General features: G+C 41.7%; 1 protein-coding gene and 1 long non-coding RNA gene across 3 annotated transcripts in view; one reads left to right on the forward strand and one right to left on the reverse strand.

Annotated features, from left to right (window-relative positions):
• Nucleotides 1-27,056, forward strand: part of LOC140103801 (uncharacterized) — a 76,179-nt gene extending 49,123 nt beyond the window's left edge. The window contains exons 1-3 of one of the 2 annotated variants that reach the window (XR_011850184.1): nucleotides 11,355-11,548; nucleotides 24,974-25,115; nucleotides 26,353-27,056. This is a non-coding gene — a long non-coding RNA (uncharacterized lncRNA). Of the gene's footprint in view, nucleotides 1-11,354; nucleotides 11,549-24,973; nucleotides 25,116-26,352 lie in introns of those variants that run through there. The other variant, XR_011850185.1, reaches the window with a different exon arrangement.
• AGBL4 (AGBL carboxypeptidase 4) overlaps nucleotides 1-27,642 on the reverse strand; it is a 1,134,440-nt gene that overhangs the window by 207,263 nt on the left and 899,535 nt on the right. Inside the window, exon 8 of the mRNA XM_072127046.1 lies at nucleotides 15,408-15,522. Within this exon, the coding sequence (XP_071983147.1) occupies nucleotides 15,408-15,522 (115 nt within the window). The remainder of the gene's footprint in view (nucleotides 1-15,407; nucleotides 15,523-27,642) is intronic.

The raw sequence follows: 27,642 nt of genomic DNA on the forward strand, positions 1-27,642 counted from the left end.
ATCTATCTATCTATCATCTATCTATCTATCTATCTATCTATCATCTATCTCCTATCTATCTATCTATCTATCTATCTATCTATCTATCTATCTATCTATCTATCATCTATCTCATATCTATCTATCTATCTATCTATCTATCTATCTATCTATCTATCTCATATCTATCTATCAATTATCTATCTATCTATCTATCTCATATCTATCTATCTCATATCTATCTATCTATCTCATATCTATCTATCAATCATCTATCTATCTATCTATCTATCTATCATCTATCTATCTATCTATCTATCTATCATCTATCTATCTATCTATCTATCTATCTCATATCTATCTATCTATCTCATATCTATCTATCTATCTATCTAATATCTATCTATCTATCTATCTATCTATCTCCTATCTATCTATCTATCTATCTATCATCTATCTATCTATCTCATATCTATCTATCTATCTATCTATCTATCTATCTATCTCATATCTATCTACCTATCTATCTATCTATCTATCTCATATCTATCTATCTATCTATCTATCTATCTATTTATCTATCTATCTCCTATCTATCTATCTATCTATCTATCTATCTATCATCTATCTATCTATCTATCTCATATCTATCTATCAATCATCTATCTATCTATCTATCTATCTATCTATCTATCTATCTATCAATCATCTATCTATCTATCTATCTATCTATCTATCTATTATCTATCTATCTATATATCTATCTCATATCTATCTATCAATCATCTATCTATCTATCTATCTATCTATCTATCTATCATCTATCTATCTATCATCTATCTATCTATCTATCTATCTATCTATATATCAATCATCTATCTATCTATCTATCTATCTATCTATCTCCTATCTATCATCTATCTATCTCCTATCTATCTATCTATCTATCTATCTATCATCTATCATATCTATCTATCTATCTATCTATCTATCTATCTATCACCTATCTATCTATCTCTCTTTCTCCTATCTATCTATCTATTATCTATCTATCCATCCATCCATCTATTTATTATCTATCTATCTATCTCTCTGTCTCATATCTATATATATATATATATATATCTCTATCTCATATCTATCTATCTCTCTATCTATCTATCTATCTATCTATCTATCTATCTCTATCTATCAATCTATGTGATTGGAGGGAGTGGGGTGGTGAGAAAAGATAAAAGGCTAAGCCATCAGCCAGATTTTATGATCTTTTTGGCATGAACACTCCACAGTTGACTGGAGTAAATTGTAGCAAGGCCTACCAACACTAGCATCTAAATTTGGCGAACACTAGGACAAGGGGGTATCAAAATGGGTGTTAAAAAATTCCAGTCTTGATACATTCCCCCAATGAATGCTCCATAGGGAATAGACCAAAGCTCTTATAATTCAGCCCTTGAAATAGAAAATTGAATTTTGACATTTGTTTTACAGAATTGATTCTGTCTGAGCTGGCTGGTTTCATCTTGCTGTTGAACTGGGTGTTGTTAGGTGTAGGTAAATTGAAAGAAGGCCGAGGCAGTCAGCAGAAAGGGCAACATCCAAAAACGGCTTAAATATCCAATCCTCAGTTCACTCAGAGCTGGTTATACTTTCTCCTGTGATTTGTAGTATTACTGTGTGTTTGTGTTTTGCTGACCTGAAAACTGTAACTGAGCCTGAATCCTGTCTGTTCTAGAATTCAGAACCCTAAGTTCTTCATCTGGAACCCCAAACCTGTACCTGAGCCTGAATCATGTCTGATCCAGACCCAAACCTGTACCCGAGCCTGTATCCTGTCTGATTCGGAACCCTGAGCCAACTCTGATCTCGAATCTCGAACCCTCTACCTGAGTGTGAATCTATCCTGAACCCTATCCCTGAGCTTGTTCCCTGATTCTCTTGTGTCTGTATATTTATCTGTCTGTCGGTCTCTGTTCTGTTCATTTTGCTTCTGAGCACATACTCAGAGTAGGGATTATTGACCAGTAGTCCCTTACAACTATGGTTTGCAAGGCAATTAGGTAGCAATTTGGGGTTGTGGTGGATTCAGGGCCTGCACCCCTTCTCTGATGAGACTGCGTGTGAGGGTAAGTTACAGAGGATCCAAGCTACAGAAAGTAAATTAAGAATTGACCAATCTTATGCCAGTTACAGTAAGTGCTCATCCATATAAAGACCTAAAATAAGTTGTGCCTAATGTTAGTCACCTGACAAACCCAGCTCTGCTGCATCTGTACACATCACAGTATATTGCACCCCATGACCTGAGAGTTGTCTAAATCTCTAAGCAGAGAACATTGTTCCAGCCGAATAAATGTAACCTGTGCCTGTCCCTTACAGAATTATCAGCCCGATAACATTGCACATTAGTAAAAATGCCGATTGGAGCAAACGCTTCATTATTTTTACCGTCTCTCGCCGTCACATCGGCGTCAGTGTAAAAAAACCCAACGCAGTTCTGCATTACTCACAATTCAGAAAGCTGAATACATGAATAACATGAGGCATAATAAAGCATTTATCCTGGGTTTATAATACAACTTGTATTCTGCTCGGTATCCTTGACATGACCTTGATTTTATTTGTTTGTTTCCGATATTTGCATAAATCTTTGCTGCGGAGCTTTGTTTATTTACAGGCGCTGCACCGCGGAAGATACGTAAATTGAGATGTTAATCTTTTGCCTTAATGATGTTCGGGGATGGTGTCCAGAGAGACCTGGTTTGTTACAAATCCATCCAATACCTTGGGCTGTGGGGGGACTGACATGAAGAACGGCAGCGACGAGGGGCACAATGCAGGTCAGTTTAGGGCACGAGCCGTTCTATGGAGCCGGAGACTTTGATGTGGTTATTTCAACTATCTAGAACATTTATGCCCAGTGCTTGCAAGGATTGGAACAGACTTCTAACAGAGATCCCAGGCGGTACGCAGCCGCTCGGCTACATGGGGAGTTACGGGAAATAGAAATTGTGGGTTTGAAAGATTAGCCGGTTCACTGCCTGGCTAGGCCACAGTGCCGTACAGGCCTCTTATTATCACACATCAAAGAGACAGCCCATTTTCTAGTGAAACGCGTTTCATGGCTTGTTGGAGACAGTTACAATGAAAATTATTTCTCTTCCGCAAATAGGACTTTGTCAAATGTCTTCTCCGATAACTTTTTGGATAAATGGACATAGGACTATTTACTAAGGGTCTCAGATAACACTTTCGTCGGACCGTTTTCGTGATTTGCGCAGCTTTGACAGGTATTTGCACTGGGATTGTGTCGCACACAATCGGATTTTGGCACAGCGGTGCCGGCTTCCATGCGACAGAAATCAGGGGGCCGTGCCGTCGGACGATCTGGCTTATTCGGACTGAGCACAGGATTTAACTTTCAAATTGTGTCGCAAGACAATGCACTTACATGCACCGGGAAGAAGAAGGTGAACTCCGGCGGACCTGAGCGGGGAAGCGACACATGCAGGATATCGGGTGCACGATATTAGTGAATCGCAGAACAGGGCATTATTGTAGGACAATGCACTTTCGTGAACTCCGTGGGACTGAGTAAGTAAATGTGCCCCACTGTATGTGAGTTTTGAAAGGGCATATTCTTTTTTAGGTGAGAGCTTACAGAAGGGAGTCCCCCTTTAGAAAAACGGCAACTTTTGAGTTCACCTGGTGTAATGCCTAATTTTTTCCTGTGGTGGCGCTGCAGACAAATTGCTGCTTAATTTGTCCATATAGCTACTAAGCAGAATAGCATGAGACAAACTGGTTCTGCCCGTCTGAGGTCTTAGGCCGCATTCACACAGGCACTTTCGGTAATATAAGGACTGTATAATGGTCAAGTGCCCAAGATTAAAACCCTGGAGCTGGACTTCTGGCACCATAATCATATATGATACTAGGAGTATTCCCTCCCCTTAAGACTACAACCCTGTACTGAAAACATGATTATACACCCCGCTCTAGTCCCGTTATAAGGGTGGAACGCATTATAAATGGATAGGATGGCAGGAGTCAAGTCCCAGGGCAGGGTTCAGTCCAGGAGATACTGCCGTCATATCGTCCATATTTTATGGATTGAATATGACTAAAATTTGTGTTTTATAATCACAAAAATACATATTTTTAATTTCTTTTTGCAATAGCACATTTTTTTTTAATATTGAAATATTGATAACTGGAACATAGGGAATAAGATGATATTTCCAGTTTTGTGTAGCTTTGCTGTGTAGACTGGGATAAAAAGGGCAGGGAAGGATTCAATGGGGGACATGTATCTTTATTTTTGCTTGTTTTTTTCTTTCTTTTTTGTGACTTTTTGGGGGTCATTTATCTTCATTTTTCTTCCTGTTTTTTTCTGTCTTCTTTGAGACATTTTTTGGCTGATTGCACTTTTTGCACCTTTTTGGGGACAGTTTGAAATGTCCACCGGACATTTGTTTTTCATCAGTAAGACACATTAATCTTCTATTCTTCGGCTCCGGTCTTGTAACCATGTGACTCACCATGTGATGTAATATCTCCGCTACCTCCGACCTGGAGGCGCGGCTTTGATCCGAAACCAGGTGATTGATCATGTGACCAGGATCACTTGCGCATGCGCATCATGATCAGACACACGCCGGCTCCAACCACAGGGCCGGATTAAAGAAGGGGCTCCTGGGGCTCTAGCCCCGGGGCCCCCACCACTATCACTTTTTAAGGGGCCCCCACCAGTTTCCGACAGTCAGCGACTCAGCTCAGCTGAGTCACTGACTGTCTCTGTGTGGGATGCGCAGCGGCCTGTGGCCCGCCCGCATCGTACATAGGGGTCTAGGATGTCAGCTGTGTCAGTCAGACACAGCTTCCATTGCTGGGGGAGTTCGCTGATGCAGTGTTTTGGCAGCAGCAGGTTGTGATGGGACGCCGGCGGCGAGTGATGATGTCACGCTGTCGGCGTCCGATCACTACATGCTGCTGCCAAAACACTGCATCGGCGATCTCCCCCAGCGGTGGCAGCTGTGTCTTCAGTGGCCGGCGGCTGCCTGAAGAGCAAGGAGGAGCCTGCAGCATTGTGGGATCACTGGAAGGGAAGGTGAGGTAAGTATGAAGTTTATTATTTTGTGGCCATTTTCTACAGGGGCTGGTGGCTGTATACTACAGGGGGCTGCAGGCTATATACTACAGGGGGCTGGCAGGCTATATACTACAGGGGGCTGGCAGGCTATATACTACAGGGGGCTGGCAGGCTATATACTACAGGGGGCTGGCAGGCTATATACTACAGGGGGCTGGCAGGCTATATACTACAGGGGGCTGGCAGGCTATATACTTCCAAAAACATTGTTGAAAGGGCCCCCACCAGTTTGCGCCCAGGGGCCCCCACCATCCTTAATCCGGCCCTGTCCAACCATACACGAGTTGTTTGGAGGTAGGACTCTATGTACTCAGGGACCAATATGATTTGTGAACACTGATTGGGGTGGGGAGCTTGGCCCTTATATAGACAGGACTTTCTATTACCTAGATACTTACCCCTGAGGAAGTCACCCCGAGGTGACGATACGCGTGGGGTTCTCTCCCCCCCCGGCTTCTCGTCCAGACACATGACCTGGTTGTACTGGTCCTCTGAGGATAACATTTGGGTATTGTATGAGTAGGGCAGTCCATTAGCAATTCACTTGATATGTACATTGGTTTTTTTTGCCCTCCTTTACATTTTTGGATTGTTATATTGTGTACACTGTCGTGGACTTTGTTAGCCGGGGAGGACTGGGCCACATTTTGACCCAGGAGAGTTCAACACACATTCCTTGTGTGTTTTTTAAGTGATTTTATACTTTTGTATGTCCTGTCTTTCTTGTTTTGACTAAATAAAGTATTTTGCATAACCTCAGTCCTAAGTACGCATCCACTTCTCTTTTTTGTTTAACACCTATTCCAGATGTGCTTCATTTGTCGCAAATGACATTTATCATTTCAAATTGTCTAAAACATTTTTTGGGGCAAAAAACTCCAGAACAAATCATACTTAAGGAAAACTTAGAAAATGGAAAGAAGTGACTTGAGACATTTGTGTGACATTTTCGCGACATTTGTAAGAAATGTCTCAAAAAAGAGATCTGAAAAAAAACTTGTTTAACACAAGGAAAAAGTGAGATTGATAAATTACCAAAGAAGCTGCAAAAGAAGAAGACGGAAAAGAGACAGGAAAAAAAAGATAAAAACAAGCCAAAACAAACAGAGACCCTATATTTTAGTCACTTTGGGTACCATATATGCAGAGGTGGCTGTATGTATATTATGGCCCCTACAAGTCTGGGATCACCTCCTACATCTGGTACTAGAATCAGCTTCGTGGGGAATGGAGGATGTGTCCCTTCTGCCTGCTTTCAATCTGCAGTTTGAAGACTTTTGGAGGACCTTCAAAGTTCCTGAAATGGTTAATGTGTATTGAGAGCAGGAACAGATGTATGAGGATTGCATCTAAGGTCCTTCTTAGAAAAAATGTGGTGGGTGGTTTTGGTGGCCATGGGCCCCTAGAAGACTTGGGCCCCAGGCTACCGCCCAAACCACCTGTATTATAATCCACTACTGCACATATGTAGATGAACATTGACAGCAATTCTGACAACTTTCTATTTTTGCCCTTTACATTTGACTACGGTGACCAGTGATTGGCCCATAGTGGTCACTTGGACCTCATCACTTCAGGACCATACAAGAAGGGAATGGGGCATCAGGTTAGGTCACTTTTTTATATTACACATCCCAAGGCCACCAGTGGGTATACAAGTAAACACAGAGAGCCCCTTTAAATACATAGAACATTCCCTTTCATTTCGACTTTGCGAAGCTATGTTAATGAATGACTAATTTTCACATCCTGATTTTCAATAATCCCATAATTACTGGTATGTAGATGTAATATGTCACATAATGTATCTCTCTGTATAATACAACCAATCAAATAATAACCCTCCGCACAGTATATATACTCTATGAGCGTAACATAAACCTAATTAATTGCAATCAATGGGTGTAATAGTAATTAAAACCTTTCGTGTGTTTATTAAGGGTAATACGTTTTATAGATTGCCAACTCAGATACTTTATTTACCCAATCAATGTATTCCAATTAAAAACCCATTCCAGGCAATTAAAGGTCACCAATGATATATTTTACCAGGGCTCGTTTTTGTTTAGTGCCGTCCTCATTTGTTTCTCGGGAGCAGTCAGTGGGCCGATTTATTTCCCTTTTTTATTTCCCAAAGTCATGAATCAGGGATTCGAGTTGTAAATGGTAATTGGAAAACAATGACATTGGTGGAAAAAAACTTTGGAGTCCTTGGAAAAGGAACTGCTAACCTCAACTACTATACCGTGCCAGGTCCGAGAAGTTTTCTCAACTTGGATTTAAAAAGTTCTATGGTACTGAATGAACACAATGAAAACCATATTCCCCATGAGTTATTTCATTTTTAATTTATAATAATTATAATTTTTTTTAGAATTTTAAAATAATTTTTTTATAGCAGTGTGATATTTTTTTTAATTAAACCTCATATAGATTTTAATATCAAATATATACACACACATATCTATATTTATATATATATATATATATATATATATATATATATATATATATATATATCTCTCTATATATCTCTATATACCGTATATACTCGAGTATAAGCCGACCCGAGTATAAGCCGAGGCCCCTAATTTCACCACAAAATACTGGGAAAACCTATTGACTCGAGTATAAGACGAGGGTGGGAAATGCATTGGTCACACTCTCCCCAGTATATAGCCTGCCAGACCCTGCCCCAGTGTATATAGCCTGCCAGACCCTGCCCCAGTGTATATAGCCTGCCGCCGCTGCCAGACACATCGCACAGAAGATATACAGGGGTCACCGGAAAGGTGAGTTTAGATATATTTATTTTTTTGACTCGAGTATAAGCCGAGTTTGGGTTTTTCAGCACATTTTTTGTGCTGAAAAACTAGGCTTATACTCGAGTATATAAGGTATCTCTATATCTCTATATATCTCTATATCTCTATATATCTCTATATATCTATATCTCTCTATATATCTATATCGTCAGATTTCGCGAAGATTTCCGGGCGATCGGATTTTGGCGTATCGGCGCCGGCTTTCACACGACACAAATCGGGGGCGGGCCATCGGACGATCTGACGGATTCGGACAACGCGCAGGATTTAACATTGAAAATTTTGTCGCAAGACATGCACTCACATGCACCGGGAAGAAGGTGAACTCTGGCTGACCTCAGCAGGGAAGCGACACAGGCAGGTTCTCGGGCACACGATCTTGGTGAATCGCGCTGGACTTCATCTTCGTCGGACCTTCCGGATCGGGGATCGCGACAGGACCGGGTAAGTAAATTTGCCCCTTTTAGCAGAAACTGGCCATGTGCTCACCCGGACCAGATTCCAGGAGTAGCACACGGACAGTTTGCCCATTTCCGGGCCCATTCACTGTGTGCCTATTGCACTGTGATCAGTTGCCATAGACCTCTATGGAGGCTGCAATTTGTATGGTTGGATCACGGGGCCCCGTATGGTCATGTGCAGAGGTGAGATCCAACCGTTTCACCCTGGTTCAGGTGGTCCAGGTTTTACAAACATGACCGGTACTCCATGCCAGGATACAGCAGGTTGCCGCTCCAGCTCCCACCCCTTCCTTACTGCAGCAGAGCACTGGAGCGTTTAGTTCCCATGCTCCCATGCTCTCCATCCATCCCCTCAGAAAATTGGAGGTTTTAAATTTCAAAAGAAAAACCCGAACACCACATTTCCTTTTGGCTTGTCGATTTTGCGACCCTTGTGGAGTGGTTTATGTGATATGTGGCTACCGGAGGTTATTGTGTGCAGTATTCTGGACAATATCCTTGAAATTAGTGCTCCCAAACTCCCAAAGGTTAGACCTCCCCCCCCTTACAACACTATCCAGAACTTCTTGTAGATGTATCTATAGTGGCACAATCCCTTCAAATACATTTCATGTATTCATAAACATGTTAAATCATTTCTATTGTCTCTGATTACCGCATATAATATATATAATAAACATGCGAGCATCAGAACATCCTATAAATTGTCTAAAGATATGGACATCTTCAGTAGTTGAATGGATGGCACAGGGGCGGTTGCAGGACATGGGAGGACATTTCATTCTTTCAGATTTAAAACTTTAATTTAATGTAAATGACATTTAATTATTTTGCTATGTTCTATAGAAAACAAATATTACTGCATTTTCTAATGCGCATGTAATAACTTTTCTGACCAACAGAGGTCACTTTTCACATTTTATTTGCCACTCTTCATACTTCTAGTAGTGAGAAAGTTAAAGCAATTGTATAAGTTTCAGTGTTGAGTGGGAGGAATTCACAATCACGAATCGTAGTCATAGTTGGCATTGCCATTATCCCACAATTACACTTGTCTATGTCTTGCACTGATAGATACAAGCGCTGTATCTCGGTCCCATTGTACAGCTAGGAAAGCAATCCCAACAATTAAGAAAAGTTTAAAAATATTGAAAAGTTTTCTCATCCAAATACACTGTAGAAATTGTATTGATCAGATATAGAGAGAGTCTGGAGTCCTCCGAGGATTTCAGAACTTCTATGTAGAGTATATCCCTCTCTTTTTGAATTTTGACACTTTCTATTACATATTATATTACATTATATGATGTAATATTATCATGATTAATTATTATTAATCATTAAAATAACTCTAATATTCCATCTGTATTACTTTATCCATCTACTAGTTTTCCTATGAACATTTTAACCTTTATTTTTGGGGTCTCTGTGTCATGTTGCCTTTTCTTTTGAGGAGCTTTGTTTCTACTTATAACTATGGGGTATAAATATCTTATTGCAGGGGGTATCTTATTACTGGAGGGACCCCAGTGATGGGTGGAACCAAGAACCTGGAGTCCCGCAAACTCCCAGTTAATTAATAGGACTTCCAGGTTAAGCTATCCAATAAAAGTCAATGAAGATCTGATCGGTACATTGTTGGTTCTTAACTCTAGGTAATTTAGGTGCAGGGGCGTAACTACAGTGGTAGCAGCCATAGCAGCCGCTATGGGGCCCACAGTGTCAAGGGGGCCCTGTCATCCAACCTGACAATAAAGAATAGAGGATGTGCACCACTATATATATGTTGTACATCTGTATATGGCACTGTATGTCTGTATATGTGATGTGTATGTGTGTAAGAGTGTATAAATGTGTGTGTATGAACTGTATGTTTATGTATATAGGTAAATAAATGTGTGTGTAGATATGTGAGTGTAATATGCAAAATTTAAAATGCGAAGGGGGGCACCATTCAGAAGTCTGATATGGGGTCCTGTCTATACTAGTTACGCCCCTGTTTAGGTGATTACATAGACATGGGCCCAGGCTTTCATGACCCCTTCGGGCTAACCCCCCTACAGCCACTTGGGTCCCTGTATCCTGCTGTCCCTGGAAGCTGTACAAACCCTGCTCCACCTCCCAATGTCTCCATCACAAAATCCTTTGGCACAGGCATATCTGGAAGTGCCAAGGGTCACATGATCTGCCTTGGCCAATTAGTGTCTCCTCCTTTGACCATTGGACGTCACTTCCTATTACATCACAATTGAAATCACATGGATGATAAGGCCACTGATTGGGCCATCGTTATGGGAAACCAGTGCAATTCTAGAAGCAGGAGCCCAAGCCGGTTAAGTACACTTTTTTTGGAACCAGGCCCCAGCCACCTTAAGAAAGATATACGACCCGTTAATGATAGGGTGGGAGAGTTAATAGTCGGTAACATAGGTTTTCATCATCATCATCATCATCATCATCACTCTCATCACTCCCTACCATTTCTTCTTTTTGGAACATGACAAGTCCAAGTTGTAGATGCTCAACTTCTGGTTAAAAAGTTAATTGTTCACAATTAAAGCCACTTATTGTTCCCAAAAAAAGGAGCTTCGGGAGCCAAGACCTACCCACCGTGGCGAAAAAAAAATAGGGCACTGATGACTTGATTTTATTAATTTTAACAAAAAGTTGCATTTGGGAGCATCACTTGGACTAGAAGACTCTAAGAACTCTATTTTCTAATCCTAATGATTCGTTGATGTCTGTAGATGCCCTTTAAGTGTCCCTCTGTGGCAGAGCTTTTGGTGTCACAGCCTTTTGTAACTGAGTCAGACCTTAATATTAGGATCAGATTGGACTTGTTTTCTCTACTGGGATATAAACTCTCCACTCCTCATCTTTGATCTGTAATCTCCTTCCCTCCCGTCGTTATGACTCATTCCAGTGTTGATTCTGTTCCTGAAATCCTGACAGCCAGGAACCCTGTGCATTTTAGTAAACACTTCAAGCAAGTATTCGGCCCGGCCGGCTGCCATGATTGAGCACTGTTTTTCCATTTGGCATCAAGGATCACAGCGGCAGCAGGTCTAAAATCCAGTCCTCGAAGGGGAATTGCCAGGTTGGGTATGAAGTACCTCTCGGCTTGAGCTCAGGTGAGTCAATCAGTGGCATGGCCGTGTAGCCTGAGCCCCAGCGGTGATATTCTAAATTCAGCCAGTTAATGACCCTTAAGAACAAGTGTTAAAACCCTCCGCTTCATACAATACTGATCACAAGTAGTACTTTAAATCAAGAGCCGAGATTGTAATACACTGGAATACATTAGAGGAGACTTACGGAAAATACATCAATACCTAATAAAATTATTTTATACATTGGGTTCTATGTCTGAAGGTGGACGGTGGGGGGGGCAAACAAACCGGATGGTATGTATACCTAAAATGTCAGCTATGGTTGCAGTTTACACTGTAGCCTTAAAGGGGTTTACCATTTTATTAAAAAAAAAATTGATTACCTATCCTCAGTATTGGTGATCAATTGGAAATCAACGGGAGGTCCAACAGTAGAGACTTCTACGAACCAGCTATCCTATGTGGTCTGGCACTCCGATAAGCACCGTGTCTGAATTACAGGCTAGTGATATCATTTTCATACAATGGGGCACATTTATTAAGGGCCCACGGACCGTGTTTCCGTCTGGTTTTACCGAATATTTCCATTTTGCGCACGTGATCGGATTGTCAGAAATTGCAGGGGCGTGGACTTCGGTGAACTCCGGCGGACCTCAGCGCGGAAGCGACACCTGCAGGAAATTGGACACACGACCTTAGTGAATCGCGTCGGATCCGAATCCTCGTTGGACAACGCACCGCGGGATCGATACAGGACCGGGTAAGTAAATGTGCCCCAATATGTGGCCTGTTTGCAACTCAAACCTACTGCTATGAGTTGTAATGCAAGGCACAGCCACCATTATATGTATAGTGCTGTACTTGCTAGGAACTAAAGATACCGCGGTGTTCATGTCTGGAATGATGCCGATAACCCCTGATTAATCCCCCTATTGTTATGTATTATTAGAAGTTTAAGATGCTGATAACTGGGAGAACAAAAGGAGGGAACAATCGGGCAAAATAATTTAATATATATATATTTTATAAAGACTTTTGTCCCTTTTTCACAGCTGCACTTGATTCCATACGAGTCACTTCATGGGATTTCCCTCTGTTCTCCTCTGGGAGTCTCAGTGGTCAGAACCTCAGCAACCAGGGGGGTAACTAGGAAAAGCAGGGCACATTGTGGACCTCTGAATTGGGCCCCCTTCCCACTTAAAAACATACATACTCATATACAAGCAAATTTATATAACAATATACATACAGTTCTTTACTCATACATGCACAGTTATACACTCACACACATAGAGCATATACACATCATATATACACACATGCAGTGCCATATACAGACGTACAGTGTATATACAAATATCAGATACACAGACATATACAACATATATAGATAATAAATATGTAATATAGTTAATATGCTGTATCATGTGTAGCAGAATATGTATATAATGGTACACGCCCCCATTCTTTAGTGTCATGTTGGATGACAGGGCCCCCTGACACTGCGGGCCCCATGGCTGCTACCACTGTAGTTATGCCCCTGCCAGCAACCAGACTATGTGGATAGGATAAAAGTATCTTCTTTGGCAAAGCCTCTTTATGACTGGTTATTCAATCTTTTAATACTAGGTAATGATTATTAACTTTTTAGAGGCCGAGTCCCTGAATTACAGCCACAAACCTTCTTATTTATCGCAAAGTGCCAACACAGCAAATTATTGCTCCCTGCTCTGCCACAGCTTTCAATCAAAGCGCACTGAGGACACCAATACATTACAATACTGTACAGTATTTAAAGGGGTTGTCTGGTTTACAAAGTCAAATTTTATAAACCTTTGTAGAGAACTCCTATTAAATAAAGGGGGATCCGGTGTTCAGGATGGAAAGAGTAACAAAGAGTATCTCTCCAAGGAGAACCGGCATTGGATATAAAGACCATTGATTTGAATTAGAGCTGTGTAATACATCATTTCACCAGCGGAGGCACTATAGGGAAATTGAACCCTCACAGATCTGATAACTGAGGGGGGGGGCACTTTTAACAAGAAGTTAATGTTGTAAGGATGCAATCCCTACAGGGAGGCACATCAGCTCACGGACAGATCAGAAGTCCATCTATCCACCCGGAGAACTTTTCCGGCGCTTGCATTTCAAACTTTCAGTGTTTGGTGACTTTGGGAATTTGCTCAGTGATAAATGCTTTGCTTTCTTCGTGCTAAATGAATTCAAGCAATGACCATGAGATTTCTTGGTCGGAAACGGAAAAGTCATTTGTTACATTTCAGGCAAGAAATGAATAATCCATAGCTGATTTGGCTTCAGAGGCGATTCTGTGCTAAGCACTTACGTTAAACCCAGACTTATTAAATGTTCCTTTGGATTTCGTATTAACCCCTTCTCTCCCCTGCGCAAGAAAAAAATTAAACAGGAATAATCCTCTTTCCTTCCGAAGCTGACGAATTAGATGACGGATGCCTCGAAGAATTTGTCCAGGTTTCCCACTATAGACACTCAACCGCTATCCAGAGCACAAGGGTGTGACCCAGTGGCGTAACTAGAAGCTGATGGGCCCCAGTGCAAAGTCTGTGCCAGGCCCCCGACTATAATGTATGGTTCATAGTAATAGTCTTCTCATATGGGAAAGTGACACCATAAGGGCCCCCTAAACCTCTTGGGCCCAGGTGCGACCGCAACTTCTCTGCACCCCCTCAAGTTACCCCCCTGGTCTGACCAGTGGGACCCCAACAAATCTGCATTGCAGCTCCGTGCACTATAGGATTGGCAAGGAAGCCAGTAGTTACCATTGGCCTATAATTAAAGGGAACCTGTCACCACATTTTGCACATAAACATCTAATGGCAGGTTCCCATAGAGACTCACAAAAGTGGTAGGGGGGTAGTGCGCCCGCTGGGACTATGATGCATTTGGTTTCCCTGACAGAATAGGGTGCTGGGTGCTAGGGGAGTAGAATCGAGAGTAAATATGTCATTAGGAGTAGGTGGGCGGGGCTTTATGGGCTACATTACAGGACTCCCTAGTGTAAGTGTACCCCATGATTGAACTCATGATTGGGGGTTCATCACATACATGTTGCCATACTGTGGTCATAGGCCCTTAGACACTGTAGTCCCCCTCTGTTCTGCTTTATGCTATATGAAACAATTACCGTATTTTTTGGACTATAAGACGCAGAAAAAAAATCCTTTGATTTTCTCAGAAATCAAAGGTGCGCCTTATAGTCCAGTGCGCCTTATATATGAACCGCACTTACAGACAACAGCTGCCTTGAACTGTGCACAGGTCTGCCACCTGCTGGTCATTCATCCTTATAATCAGGTGCGCCTTATAATCCGATGCGCCTTATATATGAACCTAGATGTTTTAGCAGGCATTTATTGATGGTGCGCCTTATAATCCGGTGCGCCTTATAGTCGGAAAAATACTGTACCAAAAACATGCAACAAAACCACTTGTGACAATCACTATGGCTACACCTATAATAAACACTCAACCTACAACTGATTAAATGGGCAGGAAATCAGCCGAATATTGAAAAAAATACAAAAAATTCTTTATTAATTCATTAAAAATATACAAGAATAGACATGTAACGCGTAGTTCACAGGAAAAGAACAGAACAAAACATATGCGACTAGCTGATGAGCTAAATATATATATATATTATTCACAGTGACCAATCAAATGATGACACCTATATATATGTATTATTGGGAATGACATGGTTACACAGATGCTATAATGCTATATGACCACAACATACTTTCTGCCACTAATGAGCATTTTCCTGTAAAGCAGGCCATTTTGGAAAATAAACTTTGCTAATTTTAAATCCATATGTATATATAATGTTCTCTCCTACCTGTAGTTTCCCAGGTAGACGCCATCAGGGTTCAGCATTGGCGCAATTTTAAAAATCAGATGATCCCTGAGAGATTTGGCGGTGGGATGTTGGCTCACAAGGAAATCGATGATGCCTGTGAGATTCAAAGAAAGAACATCAGACAGAGGAGATTGTAGCAAATCATCACAAACAATAAATAAAAAAGCTTTAACCCCTTGTTGCCAATTTTTAGGGCAGCACGGTGGTTCAGTGGTTAGCACTACAGCCTTGCAGCGCTGGGGTCATCTGCAAAGAGTTTGTATGTTCTCTCCCTGTTTGCGTGGGTTTCCTCCGGGTCCTCTGTTTTCCTCCCACACTCCAAAACATACTGGTAGGTTGATTAGATTGTGAGCCCCATTGGGGACAGGCACTGATGTGACAAAATCTGTGCAGCGCTGCTTAATCTGTGTGCTGTGTGCGCTATATAAAGAATTATTATTATTGTTATAATTCCATTATGCATTTCAGTTTTCTGCTCCACTGTAACAACCTAAACTTCCTTGTATCAGTAATTACTGAAGCTGCAAAAAATTGGTGAAATTTTACCAAATATGGTCAAACTGACAAAAAAATGCATTTGTGCCATTCTCCCCTTTATACTTTATGCTGAAGAACCACGGGGAGTCGTCCCGTTCTGGAGGCGCTGTCACACTCAGAGAATAGACTGGGATGGTGTATCCATAAAACCAGTTTTAATAAAAGGTAAAACACTATGCGTTTCGGTCCCGGGCTATTACACCTGACGAAGGCTCCAGCCCGGGGCCGAAACGCGTAGTGTTTTACATGATGTAATTATCCACCTGACGAAGGCTCCAGCCCGGGGCCGAAACGCGTAGTGTTTTACATGATGTAATTGTCCACCTGACGAAGGCTCCAGCCCGGGGCCGAAACGCGTAGTGTTTTACATGATGTAATTATCCACCTGACGAAGGCTCCAGCCCAGGGCCGAAACGCGTAGTGTTTTACCTTTTATTTTTTATTAAAACTGGTTTTATGGATACACCATCCCAGTCTATTCTCTGAGTGTGACAGCGCCTCCAGAACGGGACGACTCCCCGTGGTTCTTCAGCACACAGCCAAGTCCGTCAACTCTGGTTTGCCCGGACCTGAGTCCCGTCGGCAGCAGTCCCTCCATCTATTTTACGCTCTATCTTTCACTGAACCAGGTGAGAGACATTCTATTATATATTTTCCTTATCAAACAATACACTTGAATCCTTTGCGCTTTTTGTCTCCCCCTCCTATTGGCCACGTTGATGCATACCTGTGGATCCCCACATTAACGCATCTAACACCAGCCCTCCATTCCTTTATACTTTATGTCAGTATGACCATGGAGATACCAGATTTCTTTAGGCTTTATGTTTTAATACAGGCGCTCCCCTACTTAAGAACACCCGACTTTCATACGACCCCTAGTTACAAACGAACCTCTGGATATTGGTAATTTATTGTACTTTAGTCCTAGGCTACAATAATCAGCTGTAACAGTTATCACAGGTGTCTGTAATGAAGCTTTAGTGTTTCTCCTGATTCTTATGACAACCCAACATTTTTAAAATCCAATTGTCACAGAGACCAAAAAAGTTCTGGCTGAGATTACAATGATAAAGTATACAGTTCCGACTTACATACAAATTCAACTTAAGAACAAACCTACAGACCCTATATTGTATGTAACCCGGGGACTGCCTGTACATCTAAAAAGCATATTCTGACGCCAATAACTTTTTCATACTTTTGCGCACAGAGCTGTGTAATGTGTATCTTTTTGCTGTTTTTGTCGCTACTATTTTAGGACCTGTACAACCTTTTGATAACCTTTTTTATGTGTTGGATGTTATTTTCCGCTACTGGGTTTATCGCTGGGAATAATAGTTTTTATATATTTATTAGATCTGGAATTTTGGGACACAGCAATATCGATCTTGTCAATATTTATGTTTGTATATTTATTTTTATTTCGTTCTAGGGAAAGGGGGGCGATTTGACTTTGAGTTTTCTTTTGATTTTTTTTTTTCCCGACTTCAACAGATGGAGTTGGGTTAGGGTCATTTTTGTTTTTATTGATCCCATTTTGTGAACAATACAATCTTTTGGTCATGTTGGTCATGTATGGATGGTGAAAAAGCTAAAAAGCAGAGATTTCGATGTTTGGTGGTTTTTCCATTACATCATTCACCATATGTGATGATTATTTTTATTTTTTTATTTATATTTTTAGTTTTTTTATAATTTTTTTGTATTATTTTTATATTCTGATATATCAGACATTTTAGGATGGGGGGGATACCTAACATATTTAGGATTTTCTTTATTGTCTTGTTCGTTCTTTTGAACGGTTATGTTTTTTTTTTGTTTTTTTACCTTTATTTATCTTTACAAATGTTTTCTTCTTTTGGGAGGCATGAACCCCAGAGGATGCTATCACTCATATAATATACTGAGGAGTATTTATTGGTATAAACCTGTAGTATTGCAATTTCTATTGAAATTGCTCACACTTTTTTCAGGGAAACCCTCATTTCTGTCCAGACCTGCTTCATGAGTTTTATGTTTTTTTTTAATTCTGTTGAAGCACGGTTGAAAAGCAATGTTTGCCTTTTATTTGTTTGTTAATTTTCATAGAAATGTAATTTAAGATTACATTTTTTAGATTTTACTTTTGTCAGGTCCAAGTTATTTCTGTGACCATTGTGGGTTTTTCTTTCATTAAACGAGGAGGACCTGGAATTCCGTCCACGTGTCTAAAGAAGTTCTTGACCTTAGCCAATTCCTATTTGTTACAAAGAATCCTGGACAATAATCTGAACCAAATGTAAGACGTAATGTAATCTGCTAGTAAGGCCTAACAGGGTTACAGCACATTGCTAGGTAGAGAAGAGGGGGAGAAGCTGAGCCTCACTTCTCCATAGGAAGCTGAGTCACTGCCCGCCTTGGTCACGGTGGGGTGTGACTTAGTCTGGTCATGGCACCACGATCGGGTACCATAGATTTCTATAGTGGTTGAGATCTGGTCGCAAATTGTGCATGATGCCTAAGTACAGGCGGTCCCCTACTTAAGAACACCTGACTTACAGACGACCCCTAGTTACAATCGGACCTCTGGATTTTGGTAACTTACTGTACTTTAGTCCTAGGCTACAATAATCAGCTATAACAGTTATCACAAGTGTCTGTAATGAAGATTTATTGTTTATCCTGGTTCTCACCCCAACATTTTTAAAATCCAATTGTCACAGAGACCAAAAAAATTTGACTGGGGTTACAATAAAGTTCCGACTTACATACAAACTCAACTTAAGAACAATCCTACAGACCCTATCTTGTACGTAACTCGGGGACTGCCTGTATTGGACTGCTCTGCACCACCCCTACAGGGGAAATAAAGTATTACATTCAAATCATTCTAGCTGCTTTAATACTGGAGCGGATAGCTCCACCAGAATGTGAGAGACTGCTGGTCTTTGTAGATTAAGGAGCTCCTCTGTAAAGGGTTCGGGAGAATGAGTTTTGTAACATGGGCAATAACTTTAGGGTCAGAATTTCTATTTCTATCCCCCACATTTCCATAGCTCTGCTCTATATGGATTCCGCACATCTGCCTAGTGTCTCGCATTAATCCCCAGTCCATTAATGTGCCAAGGCAAAGCATTGCAGCCCCAAGACCTGTTCTTTTCGCATGACCTGATCAATGCAAACCACATCTTACAGACTGTGTAATCAGCCAGGTACGTATGACTGCCCCTCATTACCGTAAGGTTAGGAATTTGGCAGCTACCGGCGCCCATTTAATATCATTTACAAAGAGCAGACAGAGAAGTACAGCAGATGCACTGATTTATTAGTTGCTCCTTGTATTAAAATAACAGTTTGCTGGTAAACAGGAAGGGTAATGATGCCAGTCACCCTCGTTACAGGCTAATAATAGCTTAATTTGTCCACTAATTGACCTTTGATACTGCCGAGGCGTTGCAGTGTGTTTCAGGGCAAGAGATAAACAAGACTGCGATTATGTTACCTCGGAGAATGGCTTCAGCAAATGGAAGGTAGTTAGCGTAATATATTATTTGCTCACAGATGAGCAGATTAATTGGTCCGCCAATTAGAGGGGTACTGGGGGAAACCGGGCAGTCTGCGCTCTAATGTCTTGTGTACACAGTAGACCACCACCAGCCATTTATTCTTTAGTCATCAACGTCTTAAGTCAAACGAGACAGCGAAAGTGGCCTCGCGTCTGTGAACAATAAGAATTGTACATGTGGACGGAGGAAAAAAGTTTAAAAAAGTGAGAAAAAAGGAGGATAACTAATCCCTATGAATCCAAACACAAAGCATTGAGTATTTTCTAAATGAAAACCTAGTAAAAAAATATGTATAAGAAAAGTTTAAAAAGTCAAAAGGAAAGTAAAAAAATGCAGTGGTAAAAACATTGTGAAAAGTTAAAATGAAAAAAAAAAGATAAAAATGAAGACATATAAAACAAAAAAGTGAGCACCTATAGAAAATAGTCCTCCATTTAGTGATCTTGGACTTGAATACAGAGGAGGCATTTCATAAATTGATTGGCCATATTGAGGATTTGAAGAGTTTTCCAAGAATTCTGGAAAACCCCCATGTGGCTGGGACAGGGTTCCTCAAAAAAACTTACCTTGATCCAGCTCCCAAGTCCTATGTGGATTGGTACTTAGAATCTTTGGACCTCTCGCTTGGTATCGGTATTAAAAGTGGTCTCCTTGGTCCAGGAGACATCACTTCTTCCTTCGACCAGGAGACATTAAAAATATCTTCTTGTGGTCCAAGAAGATCACTGTTTGGCCATAGTAGAGGTGTTGAAAACCTGAGGTTTAAATGTATGGGGGTCTAGTGATTTTTCCTTGACAGATCATGTCAAGGATGGATGGTGTTGGATTTTATCATACCTGATCCTATGTTTCTGCAAGAGATAAGATGTCACCAGAAGTGACACATTGGGGCACATTTACTTACCCGTCCCGTTGACGCCGCCGATCCAGAATGGCTGACGAGGATTCGGGTCTGCCGCGACTCACTAAGATCGTGCGCCCAATTTCCCGCATCCGTCGCCGGAGTTCACCTTCTTCTTCTCGGTGCATGTGTGTGCTGATCTCGCGACAAAATGTAGTTTTTAAATTCCGCGGTTTGTCCGAATCCGTCGAGTTGTCTGACAGCACGTCCCCAATTTGTGTCACATGCAAGCCGGCGCCGATGGGCCACAATCCGATCACGTGCGCCAAAAACCCGGGGCAATTCAGGGAAAAATGGTAAAAAGGCAGGAAACTGCACAGAAAATGCGCTCATAAGACCCTTAGTAAATGTGCCCCATTGGCTTACTGCCCTCTCCTTGTAATCCCTGGAAGTTACTCAAATGTTCCTAAACTACAAAGAACATTGTTATTATGGGATGATCTCTGCACAGACTGTTTTTAAGGGGCTTCTTGTAATTATTTTTTCCCTGAGTTGGTGCACTAGAAAATCTGCTAATTTTCTATTGGTTTTCCTCACTGATGACAGAGGATTTTTCCGGACCCACAGGCTGAACCCTCTCCACAAAGGTAGTTGACCTGTTAGTTGACGTGGTCAAAGTCGATCATTTCACATAAAAAGCAGCTTCACATGGGTGGTGCATTTTACGGCAATCCACAACATCATTAGTTGATGCTGATTGGTTGCCATGACAGCTGGCAAAAAAAAAAACTTTAAAGAATATTTTTGAAATTTTTTTAAAAAAAAAGTTAACATTCAAATCTCCCTCCTTTCCCTAGAACCCATAGAGAATAAAAAAATAAAATCATAAACACTTCCTAAAAATCCCCTTCTATTAAAATCTAAAAAACGATTATTCAGAGTAGTGAACCCTGTAAGGGAAAATAGTGCCCAAATTTGTGAATTTTTTTTTGTATTTTACAACACATAAAATTTTGAATAAAAAGTGATCAAAAAGTTGTACTGTCCCCAAAATGAAAATTTTCAGCTCATCCCCAAAAAGATTACACCTCACACAGCTCCGTACAGCAAAGTATGAAAAAGTTAAAAGCCTCAGAATAGGACAAAATAAAACCTACCGTATTTTCTGGACTATAATGCACACCGGATTATAAGGCGCACCATCAATAAATGCCTGCTAAAACGTCTAGGTTCATATATAAGGCGCACCGGATTATAAGGTGCACCTGATTATTTTTTTTGTACAAATAGTTTTCATTTTAATAACTAATTTAATAAACTATAACTAATTTTGGTTTTCCCGTAATCCTACTGACCCAAAAATTTATGTCATTTGGAGCACAGTGAAAGCCGCAAAAAAAGGGTGTCCACCAAAAAAATTGCGCAAATGCATGTTTTCTGCAGTTTCATTGCATTTGGATTTTTTTTTCTGCATCTCAGTACACGACATGGAAATTATGGTAAATAATGTCACTTTGAAGTACAGTTTGTTACACAGAAAACAAGCCCCTGTATAGCTCTGTACATGGAAAAATAAAAAAGTTAAAAAGTTAAACGAGGGAGTGAAAAATAAAAAAGCAGGAAGTGAAAATGGCCTGATCCTTAAGGGGTTAATAATGCTGTGTTGATCCGTATTTGTGTGATGGGGTTAGGGACACTATTATTTGTACTGCGGTGACCTCCCGCTGGCGGTGCTAGTGATGTATTCTGGTACACAGGCCGAGGCCTCGCACATAATCATTACTCCACATTACTGCTGACTAACCTTTTATTTGTAGAAGGATGTTATTTCTTTGCATTAAAGCGCCCGCTCCTTTTAGCGATGACCTGATGGCATTTAGATTTTTGTATAAAATCGCAGAGAACTGGGTGTACGAGGTGACATTTCCATCATAAGATCACTGATGGCTGCTCTTTGCTAGTCGCTCTATGTCCTGTTGTCATAACAACTACACCGCAGTGTAGGGAGGCTGCGGCCCTGTGCTTGTATCACATGGAGGCGGAGGGGGGCACGGGCTCTAGTAGTCTGGAAGATTAGTACCTGCATTTAAAGGGTTCTGGAAACCAAGGGGTAACCTGAAACTGCTGCCCACCAAATGCTAAATCTGTATCAGGCCCCAGAACGTAATATAATGGACCCTTTAGAATCCTATTGTCCCCCTAAAGTTACTAGGCCTTGCACCCCGTAACCCACCTCAAGTTAAGTTACACCCCTGATTCTACCGCTTCAGTGTCCCAACCCCTATAATAGCAGCATATCCCGATGAAATGGTAGTAGTAGGGTCCCAGGCCGGGGAGTAACTAGAAACGATTAGGCTATAGAGATTTATCATCAAGTTTCTGAGGTAAAACTGTTCTAGCTTCCCATGGTAACCAATCAGAGCTCAGCTTTAATTTTATAAACAGCTGTGGGAAAATGAAAGCTGAGCTCTGATTGGTTCCCACTGGAAACTAGAACAGTACTGCTCTAAGAGAGTTATGATAAATCTCCCTCTGTATGTTGTGAAATGAGAATATACCGACCACCGCATCATACAGTTACCCCTATAATAAAAATAAAATTCGGTAACCCCCCCCCCTCACCTTATGCCTTTCTTTACACCCCCACCTTATGCCCCCATTTCTGTAACCCCCACTATCTACCTCCCTTTCTGTAGCTCCTCCCCTTATACCTTCCTCTATGTAGCCCCCACCTTATACCTTCACTTATGCAACCCCCACCTTATGCCCCCATTTCTGTAACCCGCACTGTTTACCTCCATTTCTGTAGTTCCTCCCCTTATACCTTCCCTTATGTAACCCCCACTTTATGCCCCCATTTCTGTAACCCAACTATTTACCTCCCTTTCTGTAGCTCTTCACCTTTTATCTTCCTCTATGTAGCCCCCACTTTATATCTTCCCTTATGTCACCCCCACCTTATGCCCCCATTTCTGTAACCCCCACTATCTACCTCCCTTTCCATAGCTCCTCACCTTATACCTTCCTCTATGTAGCCCCCACCTTATACCTTCCCTTATGTAGCCCCCACCTTATGCCCCCGTTTCTGTAACCCCCACTATTTACCTCCCTTTCTGTAGCTCCTCACCTTATACCTTCCTCTATGTAGCCCACACCTTATACTTTCCCTTATGTAGCCCCCACCTTATGCCCCCGTTTCTGTAACCCCCACTATTTACCTCCCTTTCTGTAGCTCCTCACCTTATAGCTTCCTCTATGTAGCCCACATCTTATACTTTCCCTTATGTAGCACCCACCTTATGCCCCCGTTTCTGTAACCCCCACTATTTACCTCCCTTTCTGTAGCTCCTCACCTTATACCTTCCTCTATGTAGCCCCCACCTTATACCTTCCCTTATGTAGCCCCCACCTTATGCCCCCGTTTCTGTAACCCCCACTATTTACCTCCCTTTCTGTAGCTCCTCACCTTATACCTTCCTCTATGTAGCCCACACCTTATACTTTCCCTTATGTAGCCCCCACCTTATGCCCCCGTTTCTGTAACCCCCACTATTTACCTCCCTTTCTGTAGCTCCTCACCTTATAGCTTCCTCTATGTAGCCCACATCTTATACTTTCCCTTATGTAGCACCCACCTTATGCCCCCGTTTCTGTAACCCCCACTATTTACCTCCCTTTCTGTAGCTCCTCACCTTATACCTTCCTCTATGTAGCCCACACCTTATACTTTCCCTTATGTAGCCCCCACCTTATGCCCCCGTTTCTGTAACCCCCACTATTTACTTCCCTTTCTGTAGCTCCTCACCTTATACCTTTCTCTATGTAGCCCACACCTTATACTTTCCCTTATGTAGCACCCACCTTATATCCCCTTTCTGTGACTCCATAATGATGCAAACATTATCATGAACAAACATTATCATGAGACTCACAGTTACACATCTGCGGATTGTCCTTGTACAAACCTATTTTATTTGTTCTTTATGTTAGTCTTTAGTGTTTGGGTATAAGTAATAAAAATATTGCCCCTTTTTATATCAAAGTTGTAAAAAAAGTGCTGTTTCACACAAAAATTTCACATTTGTATGGCAGAAAACGGGCACAGCTTGTACAAAATACACCCTCTATTAAGCTTTCGCTTGCACTACAGCTCCTCCGCAGGATATATTAGGTATTACACATTCTTTATTTAAATGACTGTTGGTTATACCACGCATAGTCCTCCAGCTATGAATGATGACTAAGAGATGAGGATCTTAAAAAGGATGACCCCTCTTTTATCTCAGAATAGAGGATTTTCTGAGCCAAAAATAAGCGTGTACTGCCTGCACCCTGTGGTCTACGTGTATTTCTTCCCTTTGGTAGACACCACTGGAGATTTGCTTTGCCGCGTCTCCCTCTGTGCAGATTGTGTAAAGTGTTCTGTGTGATCCAATGACAGATGACAGTGACTGCCAGCTCCGTGTAAACCTGGACTCACATTTTGCTTCATCTTCCCCTGAGGGGACAGCTCAGAAAGTCCCTTTCCTGCCGCAGCTCATACGTGAAAACATAGTCGAAGCCGCCAGTACCGGCGCCTCCTGACTGCATATTGATTTCCACTTTACTGTGTTTTCCAGGCCTCTCATTTTAAAAGCATTTTCCTGTCCCGGATCCGGGAAGGATCACAGAGAAGAGCAGTGGCCCTGACAGACGAGTCAAACACACACTGGTCTGGAGGAGACCGACACGGAGTTGAATCTAGGACATCACCTTCACCGGGTAATCCACCACCTTGTTCACTTTCAACTTTTCTACTTTTAGATCTAACTTCATTTCGAACCTCTTACTGCCTTTTTTTTGCTAATTTCTTTATTTTTTATAATTTGTTTTTATCTTATTTAGAACTTTTTGATTTTTATTATTTATTTGAGGGAAATGTTTTGTGAGATGTCATAAGCATTATTTGTCATTGGCAAAATTTGTGGTCATTTATTTATAGTACTGTAACGGGTCACACAGATAAGGAAACTGAAAGGCTCTATGGGAAGAGTCTGGAGGGAAGAGTCTGTGGACCAGTGGACCCTCTGGACCACCGCGGGAGATGGTATGAGACCCGCGATGGCAGCCAAGGTAAAGGATATGCAGGACACAGTCCAAGCCTGGGATGACAGCAGGAACACAGAGGAACACTGGTAACACTGGCACGGACTGGAGACACCGCTGGACTGGAACCCTGGAAGGCACACCAGGAAGCGTGTGGGAATGCTGGAGACAGGAGACACGGAGGCATCTGGAAACGCTGGAGGAAGGAGACACAGAGGCGTCTGGAAACACTGGAAGAACACGGAGGCATCTGGGAACGCTGGAAGACAGGAGCGTCTGGAAACGCTGGTGGAACAGAGACGCCTGGAAACGCTGGAAGACAGGAACGCCTGGAAACGCTGGTGGGCAAGGCTGGTGGAACATGGAGGCATCTGGAAATTCTGGAAAACAAGAGCGTCTGGGAACGCTGGTGGGCAAACACTTCAACAGGAACCGCTGTGGGAAGCTAGGATGTGTGAAACCTTGGAAGTTCCATAGAATTCTGAAGATGGTCCAGGAAGGAAGGGAGGTGCCGGATTATAAAGGGTGAGCCGGATTAGCCAGCGTCAATCAGGAGGACGTTGGCCCTTTAAATCTTGAGAATTCTGCGTGCGGCCTACACGCCGGGACCCGGAGCATAGCCAGGAGCCAGGAGAGGTAAGTGCGGGCAGGGGGACGGGGACAGGCACACATTGGAGCACAGGTGTACCCGCAATCCGCAACATGGGTCGCGGGAGCACCTGTGACAAGTACTTTCAAGTTATCTTTTATAAATTGTTTTGGGTAGTTATGAAAATATTTTAAAGTGTAACTAAAGTTATGATACAATTTCATATATCAGTAGTGCAGATACTAATATAAATATTTGTAATATACTTTACTAAAGAAACCTGTTCCTATGTTCTTCTTTTTCCCCTTTCTTCCATATTTAAAGGACATCTTCCTACCAGGATCAAGGATTGTAAACCTAGCTCACTGACATACTGACAGCTGAGACATAAGGGGAAGCTGGTAAAATGATCTCCTTACAGACAGCCTCTGGATGCTCTAATCTGCTCAGAGAGATGAATCATCAAGGGAAATGTTCTCACCATGTGAAAAGAGTTAATCATTAGTCTTCTTATCTATCTGAAGTAGACAGACCAAAGAAGGTTGTCAAATACACTGCTCACTGCAAGAGAAAGAAGAAGCAGAAAAAGGCACATAGCTGCTTTACCAAGACCAAGCATAATCCAATAAATTTGTGGAATCTACTTAGCCTACAGATCTCCATCCTATTGGACCTGGGCAGTAATTACTTAACCTTCTCCCCCATTAGTCTGACTACGGAGTGAACCTGATACCAATTACTGTGACGGATATTGTCATAAATCCGCAGTGTGCTGCAACCGTTTAGTAAATCATGTTCTATTGTGCTGGAACGAAATGGATTTTGTTTTTGGTTGTTTCTCATATTCCGAGCTAAAGATTTCATATCTAAAGCAAATACCAAGTGGATGAGGGTTCATCGGCTGCCGGAGCGCCAAGGCCACAAAACGGAGATTGAAAGTAGGGCAGGAGGAATAATTGAAAGCTTTAATATTCGCTTCAGTTCTATTCTTTCATGAGCAAACGCTTCCTTGTGTGTCCTTTGGTGAGTCGGGCGAATGAACTAATAAAGTCTGATTTGTATCTAGGGGCTGATTGACATGTTACCGAATTATACAAAGATCCTCTTATCTGACTTTAATGCTTTCTGCGGGGCAAAATGTGCTACGGCGGGAATTATCGAAATATGTTTAACATTGACTATATGGCCAGAAACAAATGAGCTGTTATCAGGTTACAGCGCACCTTAATCCCAGACTCCAACATGGATTGCATTATTTGAGCTCATTTCAAAAAATTCACTTTTCAAAAAATCTACTAAGTTAAAGGCAACCTGTCACCACATTTGTCACAAATTTAACAAGTGACAGGTTCCCAAAGAGCCCTTTCAACTACTGTAAATGTCACCCTTCTTTTAAAAAGTTTCCCTAACATCCCCATAAAATGAACTTTGTTAACCTACCTGGCATACAGTGAGATAAAGCAAGAGTCAGAAGGAGTGTGTCCTGCTTGTAGCATGTGGCACGGGGAGGAGCTGCTCGACTCTGCTGAGCAGGACACGACCCCTCCAACTGCTGCTAGATCTGGCTGTATGCCAGGTAAGATAATAGAGTTGATTTTATGGCTAACAGGGGGT

This window comes from Engystomops pustulosus, chromosome 10, assembly GCF_040894005.1.
Source record: "Engystomops pustulosus chromosome 10, aEngPut4.maternal, whole genome shotgun sequence".
In the NCBI taxonomy this organism is placed as follows: Eukaryota; Metazoa; Chordata; class Amphibia; order Anura; family Leptodactylidae; genus Engystomops; species Engystomops pustulosus.